We start from the raw sequence: 26,094 nt of genomic DNA, 5'->3' as shown, positions 1-26,094 counted from the left end.
CTGCGCAGATGGGCTTCCGGCATGGTAGCGCACGTTCGTTCAGCTGCAGCGGCCGCGAAGCGTTTGACCAGCTCGGCTGCGCGCGCGATGAAGGCGCAATGTTCCACGCTTGCGCGGGAAGGAGAAAGCTACACGTGCTGTACAGGACAGGCGTATTTACGAGCTCTTTCCGGACCTGCGTGGGAGGAATTCTCGCGCCGCAATCATCGACGGGGCAAGGAGCGCGAATCGGCTCTCCTGTACAATACAGACGAGGAGCGGCGCGCTTGTGTATACCGAGTGCGCGCGTCACGGCGATATAGAGGTCGCGAGAAGTGATGGATGGCATAGAACAGACGGCTTCCAGGGCCCCCAGCACCCCCCGCATTTCCCCAGCCTGCAACGCTCGTCGGAACTTCGCCGAGCTCGCTTCGCACGTCCGCGGAAAACGCATGCATTGTGGCCCCTTTTCGAACGTCGTTTCGTGAAGCCGCACAGTACAGAAGGACCCGCCACCGATAATTAAACGGGTTCCCATAGAAACAGAGAGAGGCCTCTTTTAATTGGTGAGGAGACATTTTGCCGAGCAATACGCCTAGCATGCTACTTTTTTATGACGAGGGTGATGCCTGCAAGCGCACACGCATCAGCATAGCGCACACGCACCAGCATAGCGCACACGCACCAGCATACACGAGTAACACGTGCACATGATAACGGGCACCTACAGTGCCTGTTACTCGATCTTTAATTATGGCAAATAAAAATGTCAGCCTTTCATACTCAGTCCTTTTTTGTTTACAAAGCTCAGCTGTAGAGTGGAAATACCGATATTTATTAAATATAAATCTGGATGCGAGCCGTTGTATATTATCAGTTGTTTAAGCAATTACTTTTTCTATAGGAATCCCATATTATTTTTCCATACTCAAAAATTGACCGTATTAGTGTGCCTTATAAGCCAAGCATTTAATTTCAGGGCTCGCGCTACTTAAGTTTAGCCGAAGTCTCCACAACGCTTTGTTGGCCTTGAAGCAAACGTTATCAATGTGCCAATTCCTTCTCAAATCAGAAGTTATTGATAAGCCCAAGTATTTGTGTTCCTCTACTCAGGTAAGCTTATGGTCATTTATACAGTACGTGTGTTCTATGATATTGCTAGACGCGTGTGGTATTTGGTTGAAGGTACCCAGCAGGGAGCGTCGACGGTGTCTTGCGTCGCTTGCATTTCTCACACGCAGCTACGTATCTTCGAACGGAGCGAGCAAGCCCTGGCCAAAAGAAGCGTCGGCGGATCCGGTCGTAGGTACGTGACACACCGAGGTGACCGGCAGTGGGGAGGTCGTGAAGTTCGTGGAGAACAGCCGAGCGAAGGTGTTTAGGGATCACAAGAAGTAATGCTGGGCCGTCGGGGTGAACGTTGTGGCGGTAGAGTACGCCATCTTGAAGTGTGAATAAGCGAAGGGAGCTGTCGGCAAGTGACGATTCCAGGCGGTCAATGATGACACGCAAGGACGGGTCACGGCGCTGCTCGTCGGCGACATGGACCAGTGGAAAAACAGAGAGAACGCAGGCGTCGGTGTCAGTATCAGACGTAGAGGTCGGGTCTTGGACTGGGTAGCGAGAGAGGCAATCTGCGTCCTGGTGTTGGCGCCCCGACTTGTACGTCACTGTGTAGGGATATTCTTGTAGTCGGAGAGCCCAACGACCGAGCCTACCAGTAGGATCCTTGAGCGACGAAAGCCAACACAGCGCATGATGGTCTGTGATTACTGAGAAGGGCTTGCCATATAAATATGGGCGGAACATTAAAACAGCCCAGACGAGAGCATGACATTCGCGCTCGGTAATCGAATAGTTGCGCTCTGAAGTTGTCAGGAGCCGGCTAGCGTAGGCTATAACGCGGTCGTGTCCGTGTTGTCGTTGCGCTAAGACTGCGCCGATCCCATAACCACTGGCATCGGTTCGGACCTCTGTAGGTGCGGACGGGTCAAAGTGGGCCAAGATCGGTGGATTGGTCAGAATCGTGATAAGGCGTGAAAATGCGGCAGCCTGAGGGGAACCCCACGTAAAAGGCACGTCTTTCTTCAGAAGTTCAGTGAGTGGTCGAGCGATTGCTGCGAAATCTTTCACAAACCGTCTGAAATAAGAGCAGAGCCCCACAAAACTCCGGACGTCTTTGACAGACTGAGGTATAGGAAAAGCTGTTACTGCTCGAACCTTCTCCAGGTCGGGTTGTACTCCGGAAGCATCGACGAGATGGCCGAGCACTGTAATCTGTCGGCGCCCGAAGTGGCACTTCGATTAGTTTAATTGGAGCCCAGCCTTGCGGAAGACGTCAAGGATAGCTGCGACGCGCTCAAGGTGCGTCTCAAACGTAGGAGAAAACACAAGGACGTCGTTGAGGTAACAAAGGCAAGTTGACCATTTGAAACCTTGAAGCAGAGAGTCCATCATCCGTTCGAACGTGGCGGGGGCATTGCATCTTCCTACTCACTGTCATCACAACTCACTTTGACTCATTTAAAGCCATCCGCCATTCACAGCACCATTTTTTTTTATTTCCTGGAGATTTAAGCTTGGTTCAATTTGATCAGAAGGAGTAGCTATCGTATTGTACATTGCGCAGTCATCGGCAAGAAACCGTATTGGAACCGTAATAGCTTTGGGCAAATGATTGATAAAATTTTTTTAAATGAGAAACGACCCTAATCCTTGACTTAGGTGTCTGCAAGTGGCACTCGCACCTCGGCGTTGGTGTACCCTGGTGTATTGTTTGGGCTAACTTTGTGTTTTCCTTGAGTACACAATACTTGACCCTGCGTCCTCATCGTCTACTTCCATGGTGAACGGAACGGGCGTGAAACCGCTACGCACAGAGGAGCGGGCGACGGAGCGAAGGAGGGCGAGGAGGGCAGGTGCAGGTGCGCGCCGGGAGAGGAGAAGCGAGAGAGGAGGGAACGACGTCACTCCTCCACTGTGTTAGGCAGGCATTAACTGTGTCAGGTGGTCTGTAGCTCTAATTAGCTTGTTTTTATTTTAAATAGTAATGAGAAGGTACCACTGGTTTCAGTGTGACGTCACTGATGACGCTACTTCTTGTCTTGCACGGGAACCTGTACTGATGCGGTGGGTATCTAGTGTAGGATTGTGTGCTTTGGTGTACGGTACTTGGACTTTCCTTAATTGTTTCTAATTATATCTGACACTTAATTTGCTCTTTACTGTACTCAACCTGTGCCCTGATTCATACCTATCATCGACCATAAGTAGAACTATCGATATCTACCTGTTTTTATTTTTCTATGATTTATCTTTAATTTCGTCCCACCTCTGTGAGAAACCGGAAGTCGGTCCCTAAACGGCAGTTGTTGCGCAGGAAACAAATAGTTTCACTCGGTGCTCGTGTCACTAATAAAAGAGGGCCCGAGAGACTCCTTTGGGGAACTCCGTAAACAACGTTAGCAGGTTTCAATTTTTAATCTTGAATTTGAACGTGCTGCTTACGATTGCAAAGATAGGAGGACAACCACTGTGTTATGTTGGAGTTCTTAAAGATACAATCAATTTTTAACAATAACTTCGGATGGGACACCTTGTCAAACACTTTCGCGAAATCTAAAAATAGTATGTCTTTCTGTCCGCGAGAATTCATTGCGGGAGAGAGATCGTGAGCGAGTCGGGCGAGCTGGGTAACCATAGATATATTTTTCGAAATCCATTTTGATGGGAAAATATTATATCGTAATCATCAAGGTATACCAAAAGATGTTTAGAAACAATAAGCTCAAGGAGCTTAGAGCATGTACTTGCAAGCGAAATGGGACGGAAGTTTTTACGTTCACTACTACTGCTGCTTTTGTGCACCGGTGCAACCTAAGCTGGCTTCCAAGCATCAGCAAAGCAACCACCCGTTATCGACGAGCGGAAAATTATTGTGAAGCACTTTAAAACCCATACTGCATACTTATAAAGAAACTCATTTGGTATTCCGTCTTGCCCTGGACTTTCGTTTTTGTCGATAGAAGCAGCAAATTTAAATTCACTTGTTCATTTATCGCGATATCACTTATAAGACGTGTGCCAGATGCGTCATTAAAGTTTGGCAATACTCCATCATCGTAGGTAAACACTGACGAGAAAAAGGAATTGAAGCTCCCAGTACGATCATGTTACCTGCAATAAGACGAGTATGTGCAGTTGGATTCACGTATCGCCAGAACTTTTCAGGTGCGTCATGCAAGAACTTTGTGAGTTTTACATTATAAAGTTGTCTTTTGATTCTTTGACAAGACGCCTCAAGTCCTGCCTCATAACCTGAATGGCATTCTTCCCCTCTTGACTACTTTTATTTAACATGCTTTCTGAGCAGGCGTTTACGTTTCAGACGCCTTCTGGGATTTTTCATTTTAGCGTTTCTTTTTTTTTTTACGCTTTGGAACGAATAGGTCCATGCATTATCCAACCACTCGCGAAACAAAATCCCATAGCACTTCCGTACTAGCATTTGAGTTTCGCAGAATAAGAAAAGTATCAAAGGAGTGTTCAAGCTTTTCTAGTACTGACAAGTCATCAGCAGCTGCGAAATTTAAAACTATTTCGGGATTGACTATGTAACCATATCTAAGGACAAAATGATCACATTATGATCTGATATACCCTAATTTATTTCACAGTTTTTAAGAATTACTTCTAGGTGTGATGACACGAATACCAAGTCGGAAATAGAGGATGCACCCATAAAGACACATGTGTACTGCAGACAAGATTTGATATAATCAAAACGGAAGTTCCGAAAGCTGCTCACAACTTGCTAATTCGATCCCACAAGGGGCGTGTGAGTCCCACTGAATTCCTCCTGGTAAGTTTAAATCCCCTAGCAGTATTATGTTGTCATCCTGGCACATATATATTGGAATCCATGAAACTATTTAAGTTGGTCGAAATCTCAACAGGGGAACCGCGGACTCTGTAGATGCCTCCAATGTACACTGGATGGTTATTCAGCTTAATCATTACCCAGACGGCTTCAATATCACCAGCATTTGGTGAAACCAGAAATATTATATCGCGTTTAATCATAAGTGCTACTTCCCCCTCCTCATTCGTTGCGATCTTTCCTTACATTATAACATGTAGCCCGGCGGCGTAACTTCGACATAATGCAGTACATCACTGTGTAACCAGGTCTCAGTGATTTGGTTGCTTATTTTTCCCCCAAGACCTCTAACCGTACTTCCTGGGAGCTCCACTCGGGTCGTCGCATCATCCCACCGTTTGTTGCAATGTCCAGTCAGTTTTGGTAAAGAAGTGGGACAACTATGCATTTTTACTGCTAGTTTGATGGCGCATATCTGTAAACCCATGCCGTCCTCAAAATTGATTTCACGTGGTTATGCCTTGCAAACTCACCGGCTACAATTCATAACTTGCAATATGTGCCGTAAAGTAATTAATTAAGAAGTAAATTAGTAGATTTTCATCAATTAGTTGATGATGTGTTTCGATTTCTCGGGCAAGTAATGTCCGCCTCTTTGAATAATCCAGCTCAAGGACTAGAATTATGCTATCGGCCACAGGCGATTTTTAAACATTCTGTAAAACTTCAAAATGATCACACGGCATAAGACCACGCAAACAAGGGGATAATAATCCGTTGGCCTGTTGAGGGAACTGTATACATACATATCTTCTTTGATGAGCGGCATCTGACAAGAGTGCAAGTTCCGTGGTGGTGTTGATGGTGCTCTTTCCACGTCGTTATTATCACATAATTACCAAGCGCATACTAACATCGTAACGTTTGCCATTGCTTCGAAGACAGCCTGTGACACCAGCATGTACAAATAGCGAGCCACGATGCACGCAGCAGTAATAACGGTGAAACATGCTACACACTATGAGCCAAAAAGCTGTGAACGACACACAACGTCGACAGTATAAAGGGAGTCGCGCAGCAAGGTTTTATGAGGTGTGCAGCTGGCGCGGTGGTAACGAAATTGCAGCCCCATTTCACTGCTCATCGAAATAATTCTACGATTACAACTACTGCTACAGCAACAACTCACAATAATAATAATATAATAATAATAATATCGAGGGAGGCACCTAACGCAACTGACCCCCCCCCCCCCCCCACCCACCCAAAAAAAAAAAACGAAAAAAAAAGGAACACTCATCTAACTAGAAGTTCATTCAGCGGAACGCGCAAGGATTTATTTACGCACCTGGCAAGAAAATTGTATCCCTCCTAATCGACTCATTCTTCAGCTATCGCGTTCATGGAAACGCCATTACGCAGCCGCCGAGATACTTGGTCATTTTTCTTTCTTGTGTTCTGCTTTTTTTTTTTTTTCCTCAGGCGTTTACCCCAAATAAAGAAGTATTGTGTTCTCTCAAGCCTCGGCCTCCTTCGCTTACTTGCCTACATGCTTGCCACCGCTGCTATGTGATGTCCGCCAAAGCGCATTAGCCACACGTGCAAGCAGATTTGAGTAAGGCTATAGCGTAGCCTTCGCATTAAAAAAATACAGATAGTTAAGTTTAAAGGCACCGTATATTCATTTCGTAGGTGCAGCAGCGGTATTCGCTTGCCACCAGTCCTCACACCACCCTTTTGTACCGAGTAGTGAAGAAGTACGCGATAAAAAAACAACAGCGGATGCACAAAATCCCAGTGAACCACACAGCTGGCGGCGTAGGAGGAGGAACACTCCCTCTCGGCACTTATCCCGACTACGTCAGCGGCAGTCAGCCCGCCGCGGTGTCCTCGTCACCGACACCCATTCTTGGAAAGCCAAACGGGGGAAGCGCGCGTATATAGTAAGCAAGTGCGCGTGTGTGCGCCGCGTGAGCTCGCTCTGTGTCAAGGTGCTTTCGTGGGCAGCCCCACGCCGGCAAGGATTCCGGCGGCGTGTAGTAGAGTAGACGCATTGCACGCTCGCAGCAGCCACCGAAGCCGCGTGCATAGCGAGGCCGACCTCCAACGCACTGTGCAAGGCATCCGCGGTGGCGCCGTCTGGTCGGGCGGCTACTGCACGTTCGAGCGCCAGTGAGCTTTGAGTGGGTTGAAAAAAAAAACTGGTCGCTCTTGCGATTTTAAGATCACGAGAAATAAATGCAATTGTGGCAGCGTTCGAGTATACAGTATCCAAAGTTCACCGACCCGAATCCTCCGAGGATGTTCAGGAACAACCCGCTCAAACTTAGCGGAGTGAATCAAGTCAGAAATAACTCTCGACAGAGCTTGTTCGTGAAAAAAAAAAAAAAAAAAAAGGGGGGGGGGGGGGGATGCAGAGGAGACGCCACTCCAGTAAGCACTAACCACGCTGTTGAATATACCGAATAGCTAGCGCGTGCTAGTCTCGACAGCGGCCGCACGGGATCGTTGCCGTGAGCATCGTTGAACTCTAGTATATAAACACAGGCCCATATATAAACAGCTTGGCAAGAGGCTGCAGTCTGACCCCAGAAAGCTAAGGCAACGAGCTCAACAATGGCGTCGTTTAGTCTGACATGACGGGCACGGCAGCTTCAATGATGACTAGCTATGTTAATGGCCTCATCCTTGCAACATGCAAAACAATGATCCAAACAGAAAAACAAAACAAGAGAGAAACTGGGCCACTTGATCACTCGATCACCGTTGTTTTCGCTCGACATATCTTGCTATCTAACACGTGTGGGCAACGCCGGGCCGGTCGACCAGTGTCCTCCACACCGTCGGCACGGGGTGCTCGCTGGCGTGACGGACTAACCAAAAACAAACAAGGGGGTTGCCTGCGCCTGGCCTAGTTACCGCGAGTATAATTAATCAGAGGAGCCGCCTCCCCACCGGAGGGGGGGTGCTCGCAGCTACTGCATTGTGGGTCGTCCCGACTGACCTGTTGCCGACTTCCGGCGCGTGCGTGGGTACGCCCCCTCCTCCGAGTTCAGCGGGTGTGCCGCCGCGGATGACGAAACGACGCCGCAGCAGCTTCAGGGGTGGCAGCAGCCGCGGGAGCTGGCAGTGACGAGAGTTCGGCACCGCCGTTGCTATCAGGCACCGACCTTGCTGGACCGACCGAGGCGGCAAGAATTCAGCCGCGCCAAGATTTGCAGCAGTCAGCCACAACTAGTCGCACTTGAGTTTACACCGAATTCACATCACCTTTCGTCGCACCAGTTTTGAGTTATCCAATCGGAAACGACGTGTTCGATTTCAGCTTGCACGGATTCCACGAACTCTCGACGGCGACGGCAATTGCAAGAGTGGTCGGAGTGCGCAGAGTCGAGAGCCTCGGCAAGACGCACGGCAGCGTATCGGAGCTTGTCGCCAACACTCAGAGCAGCAGAGCAAGGATGATGCACGACGTAAACGGGGCGAGAATGCGCTGCGTTGCTCACGTCAAGCGGCAGCACGGATCTTGGGCGTCGGAAAGAAGGCCGTTCTTCAGATGGACGCAGAAGCCGGGAGGCTGGAGAAGAAGCAAGAAGGCCTCTCCCCAGTCGCAAGCGCGAAGTTGGTATGGACGAAAGAAGAGCAAGTCGGCCTAGGTGGCGCCCGGAAAGTGAGTCGTGTTTGAGTGCCGGCAAGAGAGGCAGCGAAAGCGGCGTCGACAGTGTGAGCGTGCTGCAAGGAGTGGGTCTGGCGCGCGCGCTGAGGACTGGTGGGCCGAGTGCCCACGCCGTGCGCGCGCGCACACGACTCCGGCGACGACAACGGCGACTGCAAAGAAAGCAACGAACAAAAGCGAGAGGAGAGCCAGGAGGCCCGAACGGCGCGCAGGGAAAACAGTATAGGAGGAAAAACAAACGGGCCTGGTGGGCGGACCCGGGGCGCGCAGCTCGCGCCGCGTCAAACGCAGCCACCATTTGGCACCCGTGTGTGGGAGTGCTGTGTTACTTAGCGCGCCGCTCGACTACTGCGCTTCACTGTGGGCATGCCATAGGGTGCGCGTCAAGCGAGATAAAGCGCGTGGAGATGTTCTGCAGAGGCGCTATTCCTCACTAGTGTAGCAGAGTGAGTTCTAGATCGGTGTTCGTATTTGCCAGAAAGAAGTGGATTGACGAGCGCTGCGAGGCACCGCATCGTATACTGGCGTTAAGCTACTGGTATAGTCGTTCGTGGTATAGTCGTTCGTTAAGTCGTACGTTAAGCCTACTGGTATAGTCGCGACAGCGTATTTCGTCCCTTCACCCGTTCACGGCATGCTGGTAGAAGTTTCAAGTGCATGCATCGAGAACCGGAATGACCATTTATACGGGGAAGAAATTATTGTAAATGTTAGTAAAGTTCGCGTCACAGCCCTTCCTGCTGATGTTTACGGAGAACGTGATCAGTGAAGGAAATTAATTTTCGTTTTGATGTGGCCATTGCACAAGTCTTGCCACGGTACTCACGCACATGATGCCTTTATCAGAAATGTTCTTCAGCTGCGCGCATTGGAACGCGTAGTGCCGTTCCTCGAGTGAAGCGGTTGTGCTTTTGGCTAACTATCTACAGCTATTCGTTAGCTGGAGTTTCAGAAAGTTGCAGTTTGACAGTCCGCTCTGAGGCGGAAGACTGGAGACGTGTGTCTTGAGCAAATGGCACTTCGTAGGAATCGCGCACGGGTGTTACTGAATTGCGTCTACTTTCAGTAGAGGTGCGGCGTTAATTCAAATAGCTTCTAGCCTTACCTTTCATTTCAATCATATCCACTTAATGCAGCAAGACCTGCTAGCTAGTAGCAGGGCAAAGCACTTCAGTCTATATCTCCTTTCTATAATTCAGGTGCTTTTGTAAACCAGTGCTAAGCGGGAAAGGAGGAATCGTTTTTCTCGGCAACCACTGCACCGAATTTGATGAGATTTATTAAATTCTAAAGAAAATTTTGAAGTCTAGTGACTGTTGGAAGCGGATTTTTACAGTGAAGCTGTTATGGCTTGTACACGCTCGAGCCGCCCATCACCACAAGCTGCACTGCACGCGGGCGGTTCAGTGGCTCACTCTGCGATGGTCGCGCCCGGCAATAGCAAAAAACTCTCATTGACCGTATGCTGTATGTGCGAGTGAAAGCGTGTATCGTAGCCACCATAAGGCCATGGTCCCTGTGGTCACTAAATAAATGAAAACCACCGGATCATACATATTTCTCATTCTTTAATAGTTAAAATAACCAATTGCACCATCGCATCTTAATACATAGTCATAATTGGAAATACATAATTCCTACCACAGTACTGCTTCGCTGGTCTTCCATCCCCACCCCAGTGGAAGGGTTGACAGTTTTTACTTATGCCGTCGATTCTTTAAAATAAAAACTACTAGAAATTGCAAGATTTCTAAAAACAAAACTATCAAGTTTGTAACTCTCACTCAGCAACAAAAAATGATATCACAATTCTGAAAACTGCTTTTAATAATACACAGAGAGCGGACAAACTTAATATATTGTACATCTCTGTGAAATATATTACTAATTTGTGAACAGGTACATTGCAACACCTTGATAAACACTGTAACAGTGTCCAGGAGTCCAGAACGGGTGGAATTACTTCTGACATACAGGGACATTCTAAACAATTATAGCAAGTCACGTTCGATATTCGTGCCACCATCGCCGTCTTACGCGCGAAAGGAAGAGGTGCACCTCCGCCGCCTGCAGACACGCATTTTCTGAGCCTTCAAAAACTGCACCGCTTCCATCCGGACCTCTATGAAGACCCTTTTCCCGGGTGGGGCAGCCCGCCGACAACCATGTCGCACGGCAGTGCGCTGCTCCCCTATTTCCTCCCCTACCTCCTCTCCTCCTCCTACTCACTTCTCCCACTCACGCCATCAATATATATAGGAGCCCCCGACTAGCCCGCTGCCCCCACCCCCCTTTTGAGCAACAATAAAATGTTTCTCTATCTATCTACGGTAAAGAAACATTAAATTATCAAGTCCCTGCAATCATAAACCACTATTCGTGTCATGAAGAATGCGATTTGTCCCCAAAGTGCTTTAAGAAGGTCATCAACGAGTTCCTTGTTGAAGACAAAAAGAATGAAGGAAATCTATTAAAAACATAAGGTTTTGCTTTCAGTCAATGTCCTCAGTGTATCTTACACAAATATTTCCCTTGCGATAGTTAATTTAGTTACAATAATACATGGTGCTACATTTATTTTTTGCGTGTATGAAAGCGTTTACAATTATTAGTTTCTTTTTCAGCGCACATAGCAAACATAACACTTTATTCGTGGTATTGAAAGTGTTTGCGCATACCAGACTAATTTGATAGCGTTATTAAATTATTCATTCTTCTTTGTTGTGTATCACAATCATACCACTGCTTTTGTTGTTTTGCTGTACTGTTAAATTTGATGTATATGCTGTGGTTCATGCAGAGGTTTGCGCACTGTGCCAGCTAAGTACGGATAACCGAGGCCCCGTCAGGTGCAAACCCTTCTGTCTCGGTTCCTTCTTTTGCTTGGAAAATAAACTTCAAACTGAAAAAAAAAAGAAATGTATTTTATGTGATCTGTTTATGAGCTGTCGGCCTTCATCCAGGTTCCAGACATAGAACAAGCCTAGATGGCCGCCATAGCAAAAGCAATCACGCTGCCTTTCCACCGAACGACCAACATCATAATTCGATCAGAGAGCCAGGATGCATGCAGAGCTTTCCATGCCAATGCACTGCCCCTACCACATCCTCCGTGAACTACAAGCCTATCTGCACAAACATCCCAACATTAGTGTCTCAGTCGAATAGCTATACATATATACCTGGCCACCAGGGAATTGGAGAGAACGATAGAGCTCACGAGCACTCCGGAGGTGAAGTCAATCCAGGACCCCCTGGCCCTTGGCCAGCAGGCAGTCTTAGCATGAGGACTATCCGAAAATGTAACCGCAAAGACCGACTCACTGTTCTACACAAAATTCGAGAAGAGGCAACCTTGTGACTTTCCCCATCATGTATATTTAACAGAGCAGACGCCACACTTATCAGGTAAGCACAAACATCCTCTCTTCCCGTGGCTTACATTACACACCATATGCAAAGCCTTCCTAGACGACACCGATGCTCTCACTGCCAGGGCTATTCCAATACTGAGCATCAGCTCAGGGCTTGCTCCCGCATTCAACGCGCACTACAGGACATCTTTTCTGCCCTCCCAATCCGACATCATTCCTGGGACCATGGAGGAAGGAAACCCCAGGAGAGGCCATGGCCAGCACGAGCGTATTGGAGAAGGTGTGGCGGAAGTCACGTGCCGTTTTTCGCAAAGGAGCACTGGGATGGGTACCCCAAGTGTCAACGTTGCCATGACAACCGCGCTCCTTAAGCTTCGCTGCTGCTCTCGGTCTCTGAAAAGTGAGATAAGATTTTTCCGCCGGTGTCTTTTCCGCAGCACCTTTTGTTCGCGAGAAAAGCTGACTTTGGGGTTTGGTGTGTAAGCTTGAAAGTTGTGTTTTGGGTCTGTGAGTGCGAGTGTCGGCCAGCAATAGATACACTCAAGCAATCACGGCGCGGATATTCGTTGTCTTCTTCAACGTGCCACGGAAAAACACAGGAGCGCGTCTGCTTCACTAAAACTGCTGCAGAAGTTTTGTAGGCTTTGTTTTGACGCGCGTCAGCAGCACACACTTCCGGCGGCTCGTAACAATGCAAGTTCAAATTTCGCGCCCATCTGTTCCGGCGAGCTGCAGAACCGCTGATTGGAGGCGCAAAGAGAGGTGGCACACCAACATGGCTGCACTTCCGGCTTCAAAAAAGTGACGTCAGGTCCTCTCCTGTTTTGTTTCCTTCCTCCATGCCTGGGACGAATGGATTCCTCCCCCGAAAGCTTACGACGAAAGAAAGCTCATAAGAAAGACCTCTTGATCTCAAAGACTCCTATACAATATGTAGACTCCGGACCTGCAGCAAAATAAATGTTTAGCTCTCTGTCTATCTCTCTTTCTCTCTCATCCATTTATGTGAGAATTACTTTATGTTCCGAATTGTTTGTGATTTCTGTTGTGAACGGCTGTAGTGTATTTAGGTCACCTGGCTGCCTGAATTTTTTGTTCTTGTTACCTTTATTTTGTGCGGTGCCGGCTTGTTACGTCATATTTAGTATACATTCGTTGTATGCGAAAAGAAGTGGCCGGCGCCACCCAAAGGCGCCAACATCTTTTAAATACCATGCATTAAAAAACAAAGAAAAAAATGGATCATTACAAGATTTAGCCCCTGATTTCATACAGATCATTGCATCTTCGTCTTCGAGGAAGTATGTTGCGAAATCCCTGTGCGCGGGCATTGCTCTGCGCCTATGAATTCCATGCTAAAATAAAAGCAAGAGAAATTTTACTTTTTGGCGACATCCATTATGCGAATGGCTTCCCGGTCGGTTGTACATCAGAGAGTCCAGATTCAACGTGGATACCTTGGCCGCTTGAGAATCGTTCATGTATAGTGCTAAAATAACTCTGTCTGCTTGCGCAACCACTCGTGCGCCACTGAAGAAACATATCGGCTTTCTTTCATCTTCGTTCAATTGGCTATGCTCTTCAGCGGACCGAGGATGTGAAAAACTATTTAGGCAAAGTCATGTCAACCTTGCCGTAAAGCAAGCCTACAGAGCCAGACGCCCTAGGCAACCGCTATCTTTATTTGAGTTTGATTAGTCTGCGTACTCCTCTGGCACTCAATTTTTAGCTCCTTATGAATGATATGATGAGGTAACCTATCCATGCTGCTTAATTCATATGAATTCCACCGAGTCATCTGTGACGCGCTGGATTTACACGTCAGGCTTTAAAGGTACACTAAAGAAGACAAAAAAATTATTTGAGCTATGCTAGTGAATGACCCTTCCACAATACCAGAAAAGCCACTCTTACGCCGCGAGAAGACGCTTGGGAAGCCTTTTAGAAAAGATGCAAGAACGACAGGCCGGTGGCGACGGATGGCGGCCTTGAAATTCCCGCCTGAGCTCACCCTGGAATCACGTGTATTTTGACGGCGTTTGCTCGGGCCTATAATTTTTATCCATAAGAAATTAACTAAATTGTATTCTAAAAGAGTCAGAAACTGAACTTGAGAAGTTTTAAGAACTTTTACTGAACCATAAACATAAACATAAAAAAGGGGGAAAATTGCAATCCGTGGACATTACGTTATATTGACGTACAGGCTCCCGGGTTATGGCACGAAATTCAAAGGTAAAACTTTGACCATAATTTTTTCTTCTAATAATGAGCCTATTATCGCGAAGAAATGAGAGATCTTCAGGAATGTTTTATCAGTCTAAATCGAGTCAGTGTTTCTTTATGTGCCCTTTTAAACGGTAGCAAAGTTGTATTTTCTGGCTGCTGTGACCTCGATACCCGGGCAGTCGGGCCAACGTCATCGTTTCGCAGCTCTACATCTCCGGCAAAGACAAGCACCGGACGCATTTTTGTCATGTTGATCTTTTAATGTGGCTTTGGGAGCAAGATTTTCTGCAACGTTCTCAATGTCACGCACCGGCTCATACATTACTAGAATCGAGGCAACAAGTGTCCGGTTGCATTTGCCTAGACGAAACAGACACGTGAATGTAAGAAGGAAGCAGATATAAATATAAAATAATAGCATGGTCTAGCAGCAGCCGCCATAATTTCCTTCCGCATATCATAGCCTATCGTTTGACTGCCATCTGCGCAGACTCGATGCATCCGCAAGCCACGCTCAGAGTGCCCATGCGACGGGAGGCAATATGCAACCAGAACAAACGCGATGGGTTTACGACGCACCCATAACAGCCAGACACAACACCAAACCTAAAAGCAAACGAGCCGCGGGACGCTGTGTGCATGGTCTTCCATTTCGCCTGACCTTGACAGAATGAGGGGCCAGGGGAATAAAAAAATAAATTGGGTCTAGGAGAGCGTCAGCGCAGAAGGGAGTCGACCTTGAGAAGCCTTCTGTTACGGGATCAGAAAAAGCGAGAAACAACAAAGGCAGATTGCAACCCGCTTGTTTTCCGCATTCGGGTTTGGAGCGGAGAGCGAGGGGCCCACGTGCGACAGTCGTACATTAGAGCGGCCTCACGCTCGGGAAGTGGTCGACCGGCAGGAAATAAAAGATGATGGGTTTCGACTCTGCAGTTTCGACGCACAAAGGAACACCGAAGGGTGCTAGTGAGGTAACGCAGACACGCGGCTATGATAATGCAGAAAAAAAAAAGGTAACGCAAGCGCGCTAGCTAAACAAACGACCTAGAGTCAATTCGGTGGCGCCATCTAGCGAAGTGAAAAGAAAAAGGGCGTGGTGGCCTCCGTGCTTGCACGCAATCATTGCGCGCAGGTTGGCAGGTGTCCAGGTGTGTCTTTCGAAAACGTACGACTCGCGGCAAGCGTGACGAGCGCTTGGTTATGCCTCTTGATTTCTTCTCTTTTCTAGTCGCCGTTTCCGCTGAGAAATCGGCATAGTGAAACGGGGGGACGACTACATGATGCGAGTTTTATGCAGCGAGCTAGGGTGGAGCGTATCCACGTATACGCAATTTGTATGCGCGGGACGCGCTTGTCGAACCACTTTCCGCGGCAAAGCATGCAGCAGTGTTAACGGGTTGCACTTGTTCGGCCTCCGGCATTAGCGAAGTGCATTTTATGTGTCTTTTCACTGTGCCTATTCACAGATAGGAGAAGGTCGTGTGCAATTACCGGCCTACGGAAACGACATTTGTTCATTGCATCATGCCTTTAAATGCGCTGTAATGTGCTAGTGGCCTTCAATTTGCGCGGTAACTTATATAAGGCACAGAAAAATAAAGCTATCATTCTGATTTTTTTTTTTTCCCAGTGAGGATGGTGTTATGGGGAAAGAATGAGAGATGCACGCACGCAAACACGAATTGTGGAACACAGCACGCCATTGGCAACGAACGTTCTCTGGTACTAAGGTACTAATATACTAACGCCTTGTACTTGGAGTATGACAAAGCGCAGGTTCGAAGCGAAAAGTGTCGTTGGGCGCACGAATATACGGAGAGCAAGGAGTGATATTTCTAGCAACTAATGGTATTCTCTCGGCGGCAATCTATGACATTCCTCACTATGGCAATAGCAGTGCCATTAGCTGCTTACGTTATGAGATCGGTACTTGCGTCAACACCCACGGTATTCTATAGGAAATTGGTATTCAGGGATATTCATAAGAACTTCGCACGCAAATGTGGTATCCTAAGAGGAAAAAAGTTCTTACGAACGAAAATCCTCGTGAACAGCGTCTCTCTCAGATTCTTCAGCTATCATTTCAGTTTAGGCTATCCAATCCTCGAGGTATAAATTAAACAGCTATGTCTGCACGTTCACCAAAAATATATCATTGAGCAGAGAAATGCACTGGGCCTTTGTTTAATGTTATATCCGTGAGCGCAGGTCCACGCCCATGAGATGACCGGAAACACTCACCCGTCCTCCACCATCGGAGTCGTCCGTTGCGTCTCCCTGCACCTGCGAACAATAAGCGGCAGCAGCTTCAGTTTAGTGTATGAGTAACGCGAAGGGCGTTCACGACGCATGCCAAGAGCACTGCGTAAACAACCCTAGACAAGGATGCCTTCAGAGCTACAGATGACTGCACCTGTACTGCACGCATCCAATAAACGCTCCGCACTGCAGTTATCTTTTCGTCCGCCTTGACCCTTCTTCACGGCTTTCGCACAGCAAATAAAGTAGTGTAGCTTTTACTGCGCGACCAGAGATACGCAAATTATGTGTTTTTACTAAAACGTTATTGCTCGTATGCTGTACGTGATGCTTGAATTGTCGGCACTCCTCGTTTATTGCGTCGGGTGACAAGGAGCAGTCAACGCCACGTCCGAGAGGCGCTGCCCTCTTTCGTATGGATGGAAATAAAAAATCAGCAAAATATCAAGTGGGACAGTTTGTAAGTTCGGTAATAGCCATGTGTCATTGTTAAGGAAGCATTAAAAGAAGCACAGCAAGAAAAAGTTGAAAACTGAAATGTTTTATTTATTGAAATCATGGCCTCTTTATTGTGAGCGTATGTACAGGTAACAAACTGAAATTATTTTATGCACGAATTTTAGGTGATGATGACCGTTGACACCTATATAAGCGCCAGGTACTCCTTTTCCCATACAAAGTCTACTGTTTGATTTACACTTATATGCTTGCAACTGTTCAACAAAGTTTTCAAAACAGAGCATAGCATAGCCATTAAAAAAGCATTTCTTTTAATCGTGACCTGGTTGTAGAGGTGCATCGAGTTGGTTCCGCAGACAAACTCCCTGTGCACGCGGTAACCCCAGGTAGCATGCTTTGGCTATATGAAGAGGCTGAATTTATTGACGGCACTTCGTTTCAAAAAGTCCCGTAGAGAGTACGTAAGCGCTGTGGCTCGATTATGCGAATTAGATTTCAAACTAAGATGTGACTCTTCAATTATACTGTTTTGGATTTTTTCCACAAACGGGAAGTTCTTATTCGAAGTGAACAACACAACGAAAAAAAAAAAAAAAACGTAAACTGCGAAACCGTGAATTCAGTGCACAATTGGAATTTCGGTGTTTTGTGCGCTGTTTATTGTTTCATCGTAATCCATATACATCAACCGGTCATTATAATAAAATAACTTCGCTTAGGAAACGTCGTTTAAAAAGAACGTAATGTTATTAATTCGCGTGCTACTTAATGTCAACCATGGATTACCATCGTAATACAGTGTTCTGCGGAACCAAGATCGACAAATAAAGTAACGGAACACTGTGTTCAATGTTACCATCTGCATATGTTTGGATAAGGGCAAGACAAGTGACAACTTTCTTTCCTTTTTCTCTTCCAAAGACAGTCATTAAATTTCAGCACGGTTTAGCAATACCCTTAGCCCGTAGAAAGACATGACGCCCACAGGCAACGCTCAGACGAATAAGGCCGGTGCGGACAAAGTATTTCTTGCGAAAAATTAGGCGCATATGATCGTCATTGTGCCCTGCATGCAGTGTACTAGAGGAAATAGCGCAAGCACTTAATCTACTATTGCAACCTCATTACACTCCAAATGACCATCCTAGTACCAGAACTTAATGTATCTCACGGATCGCATCTTGAGCTGCATGTACTTGGACCATGGACTGCCGGTGTGTCCTACGCAATACACAGACGTTTTTAAACTTCTCTGCGAGACACTGGTCTCAATGAGGTTCTTTAACTTTAGATGCTCAGTGTGATGTGTTTTGTGCGAGTCACTTTTCCTATGTGTATCACTGCATTTATCACTCGACATTTGATTCGTAGAAGGCTACAGCGCGGAACCGACGAAGACGAAGACAGGATAGGCACACAAAGAACACAGACACTGCGCTGTGGACTAGGAATGAATGCGTGCCTCTCCTCTCTTCGTGTGCTTCGGTTCCGCGCTGTAGCCTTATACGATGTTCAACCAACAAGCCCAACTGGATACTCTGCTCGACATTTGCCTCACTAGAACTGAAATTCGGGCTAGTTGGTTACTCACGATCGTCAAATAACAGCGCGCAAATGTGTATATCTCTTCTACGTTTTACCCTCTTTTTTTGAGCGCTGTTATTTGACGATCACATTTTAATACCTGGTGCAGCGCATGCTACGCGTGCCACCAGGCAAACCTCGCCAGTTTTGAGAACCTTCCTCTCTCTCTGACGCACACAGGTCGTCCAATATTTTTATCAAGTTTCCTTCGCACTGGCGAATTATAATTTACAAATCCGCAAAAGCCACTTATTAATGGAACGGCAGCAAATACACTAAGCGCTAACTGAAAACTGATAACAAATTTCTTAGCGACGCCCCTTAACGAGCACTAGAGCTCGATATGGACTCGAAATCGGTGCAGTTTCCGGCCTATATTTCATCACAAATTCCTGTTTTATACTATTCTGTTCTGTTCCCTGCTATGTTCTATCATCGAAAAGAGCTAGACACCGCAGACATTTCGTGCGTATACATTTCTTTGCTTGATCATTATGTGAAAGCTGGGCTTCGACATATATACTTGTACCAGCTGCTTCAGAGGCACTGTCATCATGGTGCGTTGAGTGACACGGTAAGTGTGTGCTGCAATACTGCATACTGAACGTTCGCAATTTCGCGCCGTATACAATGGCACATATGAGCGACATCAGTAGTAAAGGGCCTCCTGCTGAGGACAGCGCCCAGGAGGAGTTATTAGCTACTAGGAGAGCGATACCGCTCTCCCTTTCAGGCAGTGCATATATCTTCCATCACATGACTAATGCACGCTCTGCGACCACCTTAAAAGGCACGACGCGGTAGTTTCCTAGCTACGCTGCGGGAAACCCACTCTCGGTCATTAATTCTACCGTCGCGGTGTGCCTAAAAATGCCTTCTAAATTTCTGAAAACATACAAGAACGAGACGCCGCGCTCTCGCTACTTCCTTTAGTGCCTTTCCACGAACGCCGGAGATACATCGGAGATCGGGAGTGCGGTCATCTTTTGCCAGAAAACGTTGCAGCGAGCGGAAGCAGAGCTGAGCCTACCGGAATGCAGGGCAGAGCTAATACCGTTCTCACTAGAACCGCGCAGCGCTCTGGCAGTTTGGCTGGCGCCAGCTATAATCAGCTCGTTCGATCACAACCACGTTTCGTGCCTAGCCACCATAGCCACTTAGAAACTACCATTCATGCTAACCAACGATGCAATAGTCAATGCGACGTCTCGGATGAATCAACGGCTATAGTGGATGGTTAGCGTATTGCCATTTCCTGCCGATCCATTGCACTGCGAAGACTGTCGAGTGAGGTGCCAGTTTCCCGCCATTCACAATGCTGCACGGATTTCGTGTGCGCAGGGGAAAGAATTCGTCGCCGTGCATGGGCACTGTTGTCTGTTCTGCGCTCTCGCACAATAAGCTTCCAACCTCCTTGCTCAAGGCACTGACCGCGTCACACAAGGCGGAAGAAAATTCTAAAGCAGCTAGAACGGGAAGCGTCAAAACCCAATGGAGAGAGAAAACAATAACAGCCTCGCGGGTTAAGTCGGTAGTGCGCGTAAGGAAACGTTCAGCCTATAATAACCTCCTCCCCCTTCCTCATTTTCATTTATTTTTTCTTCAATTTCTTTCTTTCTATCTTACAATGCTGTCTCCGCCACCCCCTGCCAACGCCTCTCTTTCTTTCTTTTTTTTTTTTCTTTTTTTTTCTTTCTTCGGGAGTGCTAGCCCGACGATTCAGAGAAGGTCGTCGTGCCACTTCGGCACGTTACGCCTGGGCGCCATTCGAGACAAACGCGGACGTCTTCGACGCGCTTGCGGGACCTGCTCTTTGTTTGTTCTGGCCCGTACGTGACGCCGCAGCCAACGCTACAGGCGAAGGTCGGCGTGACCTGTCACTCAGATAGTACGAATAGCAGCATGCCGGAAGCCGAGTGGAAACACGCCTTCTGGTCGCGCAGCTGTTCACGAAAAGTAAGCATAGGCCACCGATCACATTCCGATTCACGGCCGCGGCAGACTGGGAAACGTAGCGAGTCGCCAACACATTCGGGCCACACGGAGCAGGTGCAGGGTCTATTAGAACAGCGAATTACGCGAGTTGGTATAAGTTCATGGCGTGATTGCAGCGCAAAGCACCGAAGTGCGGGAAGATAAACGTGAGGTTAGCGGAACGAAGAACAAACGCGAGAAAAAAAAAAAATCACATGGGGTGTACTTACGCTAGGATATAAATTATCGTGTGCACCAGAAAAGAGTGAGTGTTACACACGCCCTGTACTGATTGTGTGCCTTTCGCTGCTCTTTCTCTGCACTTATGCCTCCGCCGTCATCATCGCGTCGTCGTTATCGTCTCGCATCTACCACAGGCGATTTTTAATTATATGGGAACTTAATGAGCAAAAGCCGGTTTATCTCCTACCATCAAAATTTTCTAGTCACTGTCGCTGATTACTGCTGCAACCACTTGGTAAACAAAGGGTGATGGGGACGGAGGTACGTCCGCCTTCTATGCTTCGGTGTGGTGTGGAATAGCAGGAGTCCACGAGTAATTGCGATAACGCTACTAGAACGCATATGGGAGAGCTAACGGCGCCGACGCCCGAGAGCCACCTGATAGTTCCTCTACCTCGCGTTCGGGTGGAGGAACTGCCGGCGGCTTTTGCAAGGATACAGGTCCGCCTGCAGCTAACAACACTCCATCTCCTCCTCATTGGTATAACGTTCAATCAGCCCGTGGTGAAGCTTTTCCGATCTATTTATTTGATAGAGCTACCGATGCACGCGTGTGTATCATAACTTAAGTCTGTCTTAACGGACTTAACGTGTCCTAACGAGTTTTGAGCCAACATCGGCATGTTTCCTTCGCTGCTCGCTTTTTCATGGAAGCTTAAATTCCGCGAATGCACGCAATGCTAAAAAAAGCAAAAAAAAAAAAAAAAAAAACAACAGGCAGACTCATCTCCGGTTGATATCTACGTAAAGTGAAACATTCTTGGTGTGATTGGATTATGAAACGTGTGTGTGTGTTTATGAATTGTGGTTTTCGAGGTGTAGATATTAGTAAGAGGAGCGTGTTATACGAAAGAATCATTTTGTTTGCAGTAAATTATAAACAGGCCGGATATTATATACACATATTTACATGCAGTATGTAAAATGCCTTTTTTTATATGATTTTATATATATTTTTTCAAATTTTCAGTGGTGTTCATAGTGTCGTGTTGCACTCGTGGTGTTTCTGATGCGTCGGTTTCTTCTAGTGCAACTGCGGAGCAAAACGCGCTGGCTTATCTACGAGAAAGTATGTTTGATGCCGCTTGTCGACGCATGCGTCCATGGCGTATTGGTTTCACTATCAGGCTTGTATGCCAGAGATCCTGTGCTTGAATCCTGCCATCGGACAATTTTAATTCAGAGCGATAACTCTATACTACTCCAGGTACATACCCAGTGAACGCCTGGTTTCGTAAATATGACCTTCAAGCTTAGCCAAGGTCAAACTGGCACTTAGTCTGCCACTACCAGCGGCTGCCGCGTACGCCGCGCGGGCGCCCACATCTTGAAAGCGATCTGCGATGTGGACAAAGTGCGCCGAGTGCTGGTAGCTTCGTATGCGCTGTGCTTTCGACGCTTAGTTCGCGTTGAAGGGAGACGCAGCATGAAGGTCAATTCGCTCGCTGCTACTGCCGCGCCGAGCAGCGTCTGTGTGTTGTCTTGTGGTGCAATTGTAGATGCGGCAGTTGCTGACGGCGCCGAGCAGCGTCTGTGTGTTTTCCCAAAGCAAGCAAAATCGTGCTGTCGCTCGACAAACTTGGTTTAACTGCATTCAACCACGGCAAATGTTTTAATGTTTACTTAATTATCTATAACACTGTACTTTGTTGAAAAGGATGAGCTTGCAAAATCACAAAGCCATCTGAAGCCAAATGAACGAAGTTTAGGCAAATCCATGCACTGACCACCAATCCCGTCCCGTGTTGGCTGAATCACTCTGCTTGCAGCCCCTGCAGACACTAGCGCCACTGTTCCCTCTGGTAATTACTGTATGAAACTCGTATGCTTGAAACTTTAAACTCTGAAACTACTTCTTCGCTGCACCGTTACTATGACGGCGCCATCCCGTTAAACGCGTTCGGCATTAGAGGCATGATACGTACGAAAATGTGCCTGGAACTCGGCAAGAAATCTTCGCTTTAAAGAAAAGGTGGCGGAATTTTCTGGCTTATTGGCTCAAAAGAGGCGAGCGAGATTAGGCATGTTGCCTGGCACCAGTAGTGTTTTCCATTGGGAGGCCTTTACTATAAGAAGCAGGATACAATTTGTGTTCACAGGCCGCACATTTGGACGGGGCCACAGTATATAGGCCACAAACGTTACATGCCACCGCAGGCCCATCATTCGCGGTGATGAGGACATTTACGCAGCGACAGGTGCGAGGTGGTTGCCACGCAACGCACGCGTTTTGGAACCACGCTCGCGGCAATTGCCACTTTTTCCTTCACGTAGGCACCCCGCCCCTCGCTTATCCTTTCCCCACCCGTCAATAACCGCGCGCGTCCAACACGTCCCTCTCTCAGCGCCTTAAGCACCGAATTTTTTTTTAACGCTACCGTTTCCCATTAAAGCAATCGATCCCATGAGAGAGTTTAAGCTGACGTGCTTGAACGCGGCACCACTATCGGAGCCGCCTCACCTTCATCTAAAGCGTCTCTTCGGGGAATGGGACATGCAATGACGAGCGCCATGTGAAAAAAAGAGAGAAAAGCATTAGGATGAACGCAACATTTTTAGTAACTTGTTTGGGCAGTAACTCGCGTATGTAATGCGGTCCTGTACAAAGGGTTCCGGGCCAGAGACCGCATTTTCTTAACTTTTGACTGGTTGCCCGAATGTTCTCGTTTGAGCACCCGGATAACGGCTCTGGCTTTTGGCTCAAGGTCACTTGAAGGTCGCCGACAACGAGAGCTAAACGCTCCCGTTGCCTAAGGAATATTAAGCTGAATGAGGAATAGAAAGCTGTCTGAGGAATATTAAGCTGAATATTTCATGCTTAATATTCCTCGTACTTATCTAGTGTTCGGATTGATGATACAGGGAGCGTATTCAGTGAAACGCGCTCAGTAGCTGTCTGCGGTTGAATGCATCACGAATGCACGCCACGCTTTGGACCCCAAGCACATGACATATGTGGCTAAGATTGCTTATCGGCTAATGATGCGTGCCAGTCACCAAGCTACAACATTTGTTCGTATCCCGGCTTATAGACACTATTTTCGTCGCTGACCGATCGCATATCTGTCAAACTGAATTGTTCTACAGGCTGTAAACAAAGAATGACGTGCATCAGCCGCTACCTATTCTTGTTCTTTCTCAGGTCTGTACTATGTTTTCCACTGGCGTTAGCTGTCTGTATTCCTGCCGTTTTTCTTCATTCTAATAAACTTCCCCCAGGCAGGGTGACTATGTCTGTTAACATTGGCGTAGTTTTCGCATTCACTATCTCCAAGTGTCAAAGATATTTCCACGCAAGTGCAAAATCGGACATCCGGGACAGTAAAAGCTAATATGGCTCACCTGATTATTTCAAGCAGGCTAGGTGACTGTTTGTCACCGTCCCATTTCAAAGGGATGCCATTAAATCATCATCATCATCATCATCATCATTAGCATCCTATCGTGCCATTTGAAACGCGATGCAAACTTTGCATTGCAGTTCCGCTATATTCCACCAGTTGTCCCGACATGTTGAAGTTGCATATAGCAGTTGCATGCTGCATGTTGCTGGATCTAGTTAACTCAAGCAGGCTAGGTCACTATTTGTCACCACCCCGTTTCGAAGGGGACGCCAGTGAATCATCATCATCATCGTCAACAGCGACGTATACCGTGCCACGGGTCGAGGGATGTGACATGTAAGCCACGTAGTCTGGATACCTGTGTTTCTCTTCGGTGCCCGTGTACTCTTCGGTACACGTTATGGCGCATCCTCGCAAGGCACGAACCACTACTGAAAAAGCAAATCGTAGAGCTACGTATGCGGCTGCAACCAAGCATCGGGCTCGGCAGACCGCTGTACAGAGAGCAACACAAGCCGCAGCTCACCGTCGACGCTGGGCGGACAGTTCAGATCGTTCCCGTGAAAACTATGCGAAGGGACTTCGCCTCGAAGACCCTGTAATGCGCAGTGCCGAAAATGGAGAAAGAGAGAGAAAACATTTATTCCTAATGAGGTGGGGCGAAAATGGAGCTCCTATGGAGCCGCTCCTAGGACCAGCTTACGCTGTGACTGTGCTGCGTGTGCCGCGCAGGCCTGTGACTTTTATTATTATTATTATTATTATTATTATTATTATTATTATTATTATTATTATTATTATTATTATTATTATTATTATTATTATTATTATTATTGAGATGAGAAGGAAGAGGAAAAGGAGGATCTTGATGAAACCCCTGTGAACACGAACAAACTTGAATTTGACGGCTAATAACACCCACTGAAGCCTGTTTCGCAGCGTGCCCCGGAAGAAACCAGCAAACAACAACACCTCAACGTGTAAAGCGCTGGTTCCGACAGCAGGTGAGCGACGCCAGATGGCGTAGCCGCTGCACTTGTGTCTAGTGCGATCGGCGCCTGCACGGCCGTAAACATTCGCTGCCGACAAAACATTTGCACACCGTCGGTAGGAGGCGCTGCCGCCAAAAAAGTATTACATAGGCGGATGTTGCCGGCACTCCCCGCATAGTTATTACTGCCCGCATGTACTTAAACTGCATCCCGACGTGTCCTTTCCGTCCTTGGAGCAAAAGAAAATCAAGACGGCAATTTTCATCTTGCTTTTTAACAACCTGCCATCACTCTATCGAAAGTAACCTAAGCGTAACGACCAGCACAAGGTAGCAAAAGAAGCAGCTTAGTCGCCTGGGCGGCGCCTTCCACGGCTTCAGCGTTCGTTGGACGACCGGTCTTTTAAAAACTCAAATCGAAAGCGGAACGCCGCGGATGCGTGGTTAACGCTTTAACCGGAATTCCGCAACACGAGAGAGGAGGACGAATACCGCGCGTGCTGCAGGGCGTACACAGTTGAACCGCAAAGGGATCGAGGCTTGGGATAAGCCTCAGTTAAGAACGAAAAAAAAGAAAACGAAAAAAAAAAAAACCGACAATCGAGAACCACCGCATGCGTGCGAAGCGCTGCTATTCCGCAGGAATAACAAACGACCCAAGGAAGACCTGCAAAGGTGGCGCCACATGCCGAGCGCGTGGCTCAGCGGCAGCGAGTATTACGGCACCGCGCCACGCAACGCTGCGAGTGGTGTAGCGTGCCCCCCCCCCCCCCCCCCCCCGCCTTTGGGGGCTGGATTCTTCGTTTTCTTGTTCTCTGCTCTGCGGACGGCGCAAAAGCATCTTGCCGCAACCGGTTCGCGACTCCGAATCCCCGGCTTGACAGGGGCGATACGCACACACAGCGACGAACGCACGTCGACCGGTGAAGCAGGAGGAAGGGAGGCTTCTATGTGCGACTCTTCTCTCGGTAAAACCATGCTTCGTTGTGGAACAGCGTTTCGTGCAAGTATCACTATGTATAGCAAAAGAATACGAAGACCGAAACTATACCTTACTGTCCTTGCGATCCGTGTGTTTGACTTCGCGCTATCGTTCCTTAATT

At 47.6% G+C, this 26,094-nt stretch overlaps 1 protein-coding gene across 1 annotated transcript in view; it reads right to left on the bottom strand.

Moving 5' to 3' along the window:
- The window catches only part of LOC119443023 (tensin-1-like), a 283,272-nt gene that overhangs the window by 198,298 nt on the left and 58,880 nt on the right, over window positions 1-26,094 (bottom strand). The window contains 1 exon segment of the mRNA XM_037708140.2: window positions 16,379-16,420. Within this exon segment, the coding sequence (XP_037564068.1) occupies window positions 16,379-16,420 (42 nt within the window).

The sequence above is a fragment of the Dermacentor silvarum genome, chromosome 2 (assembly GCF_013339745.2).
Source record: "Dermacentor silvarum isolate Dsil-2018 chromosome 2, BIME_Dsil_1.4, whole genome shotgun sequence".
NCBI classification, from domain to species: Eukaryota; Metazoa; Arthropoda; class Arachnida; order Ixodida; family Ixodidae; genus Dermacentor; species Dermacentor silvarum.
This window is presented reverse-complemented; position numbering and strand designations above follow the sequence as displayed.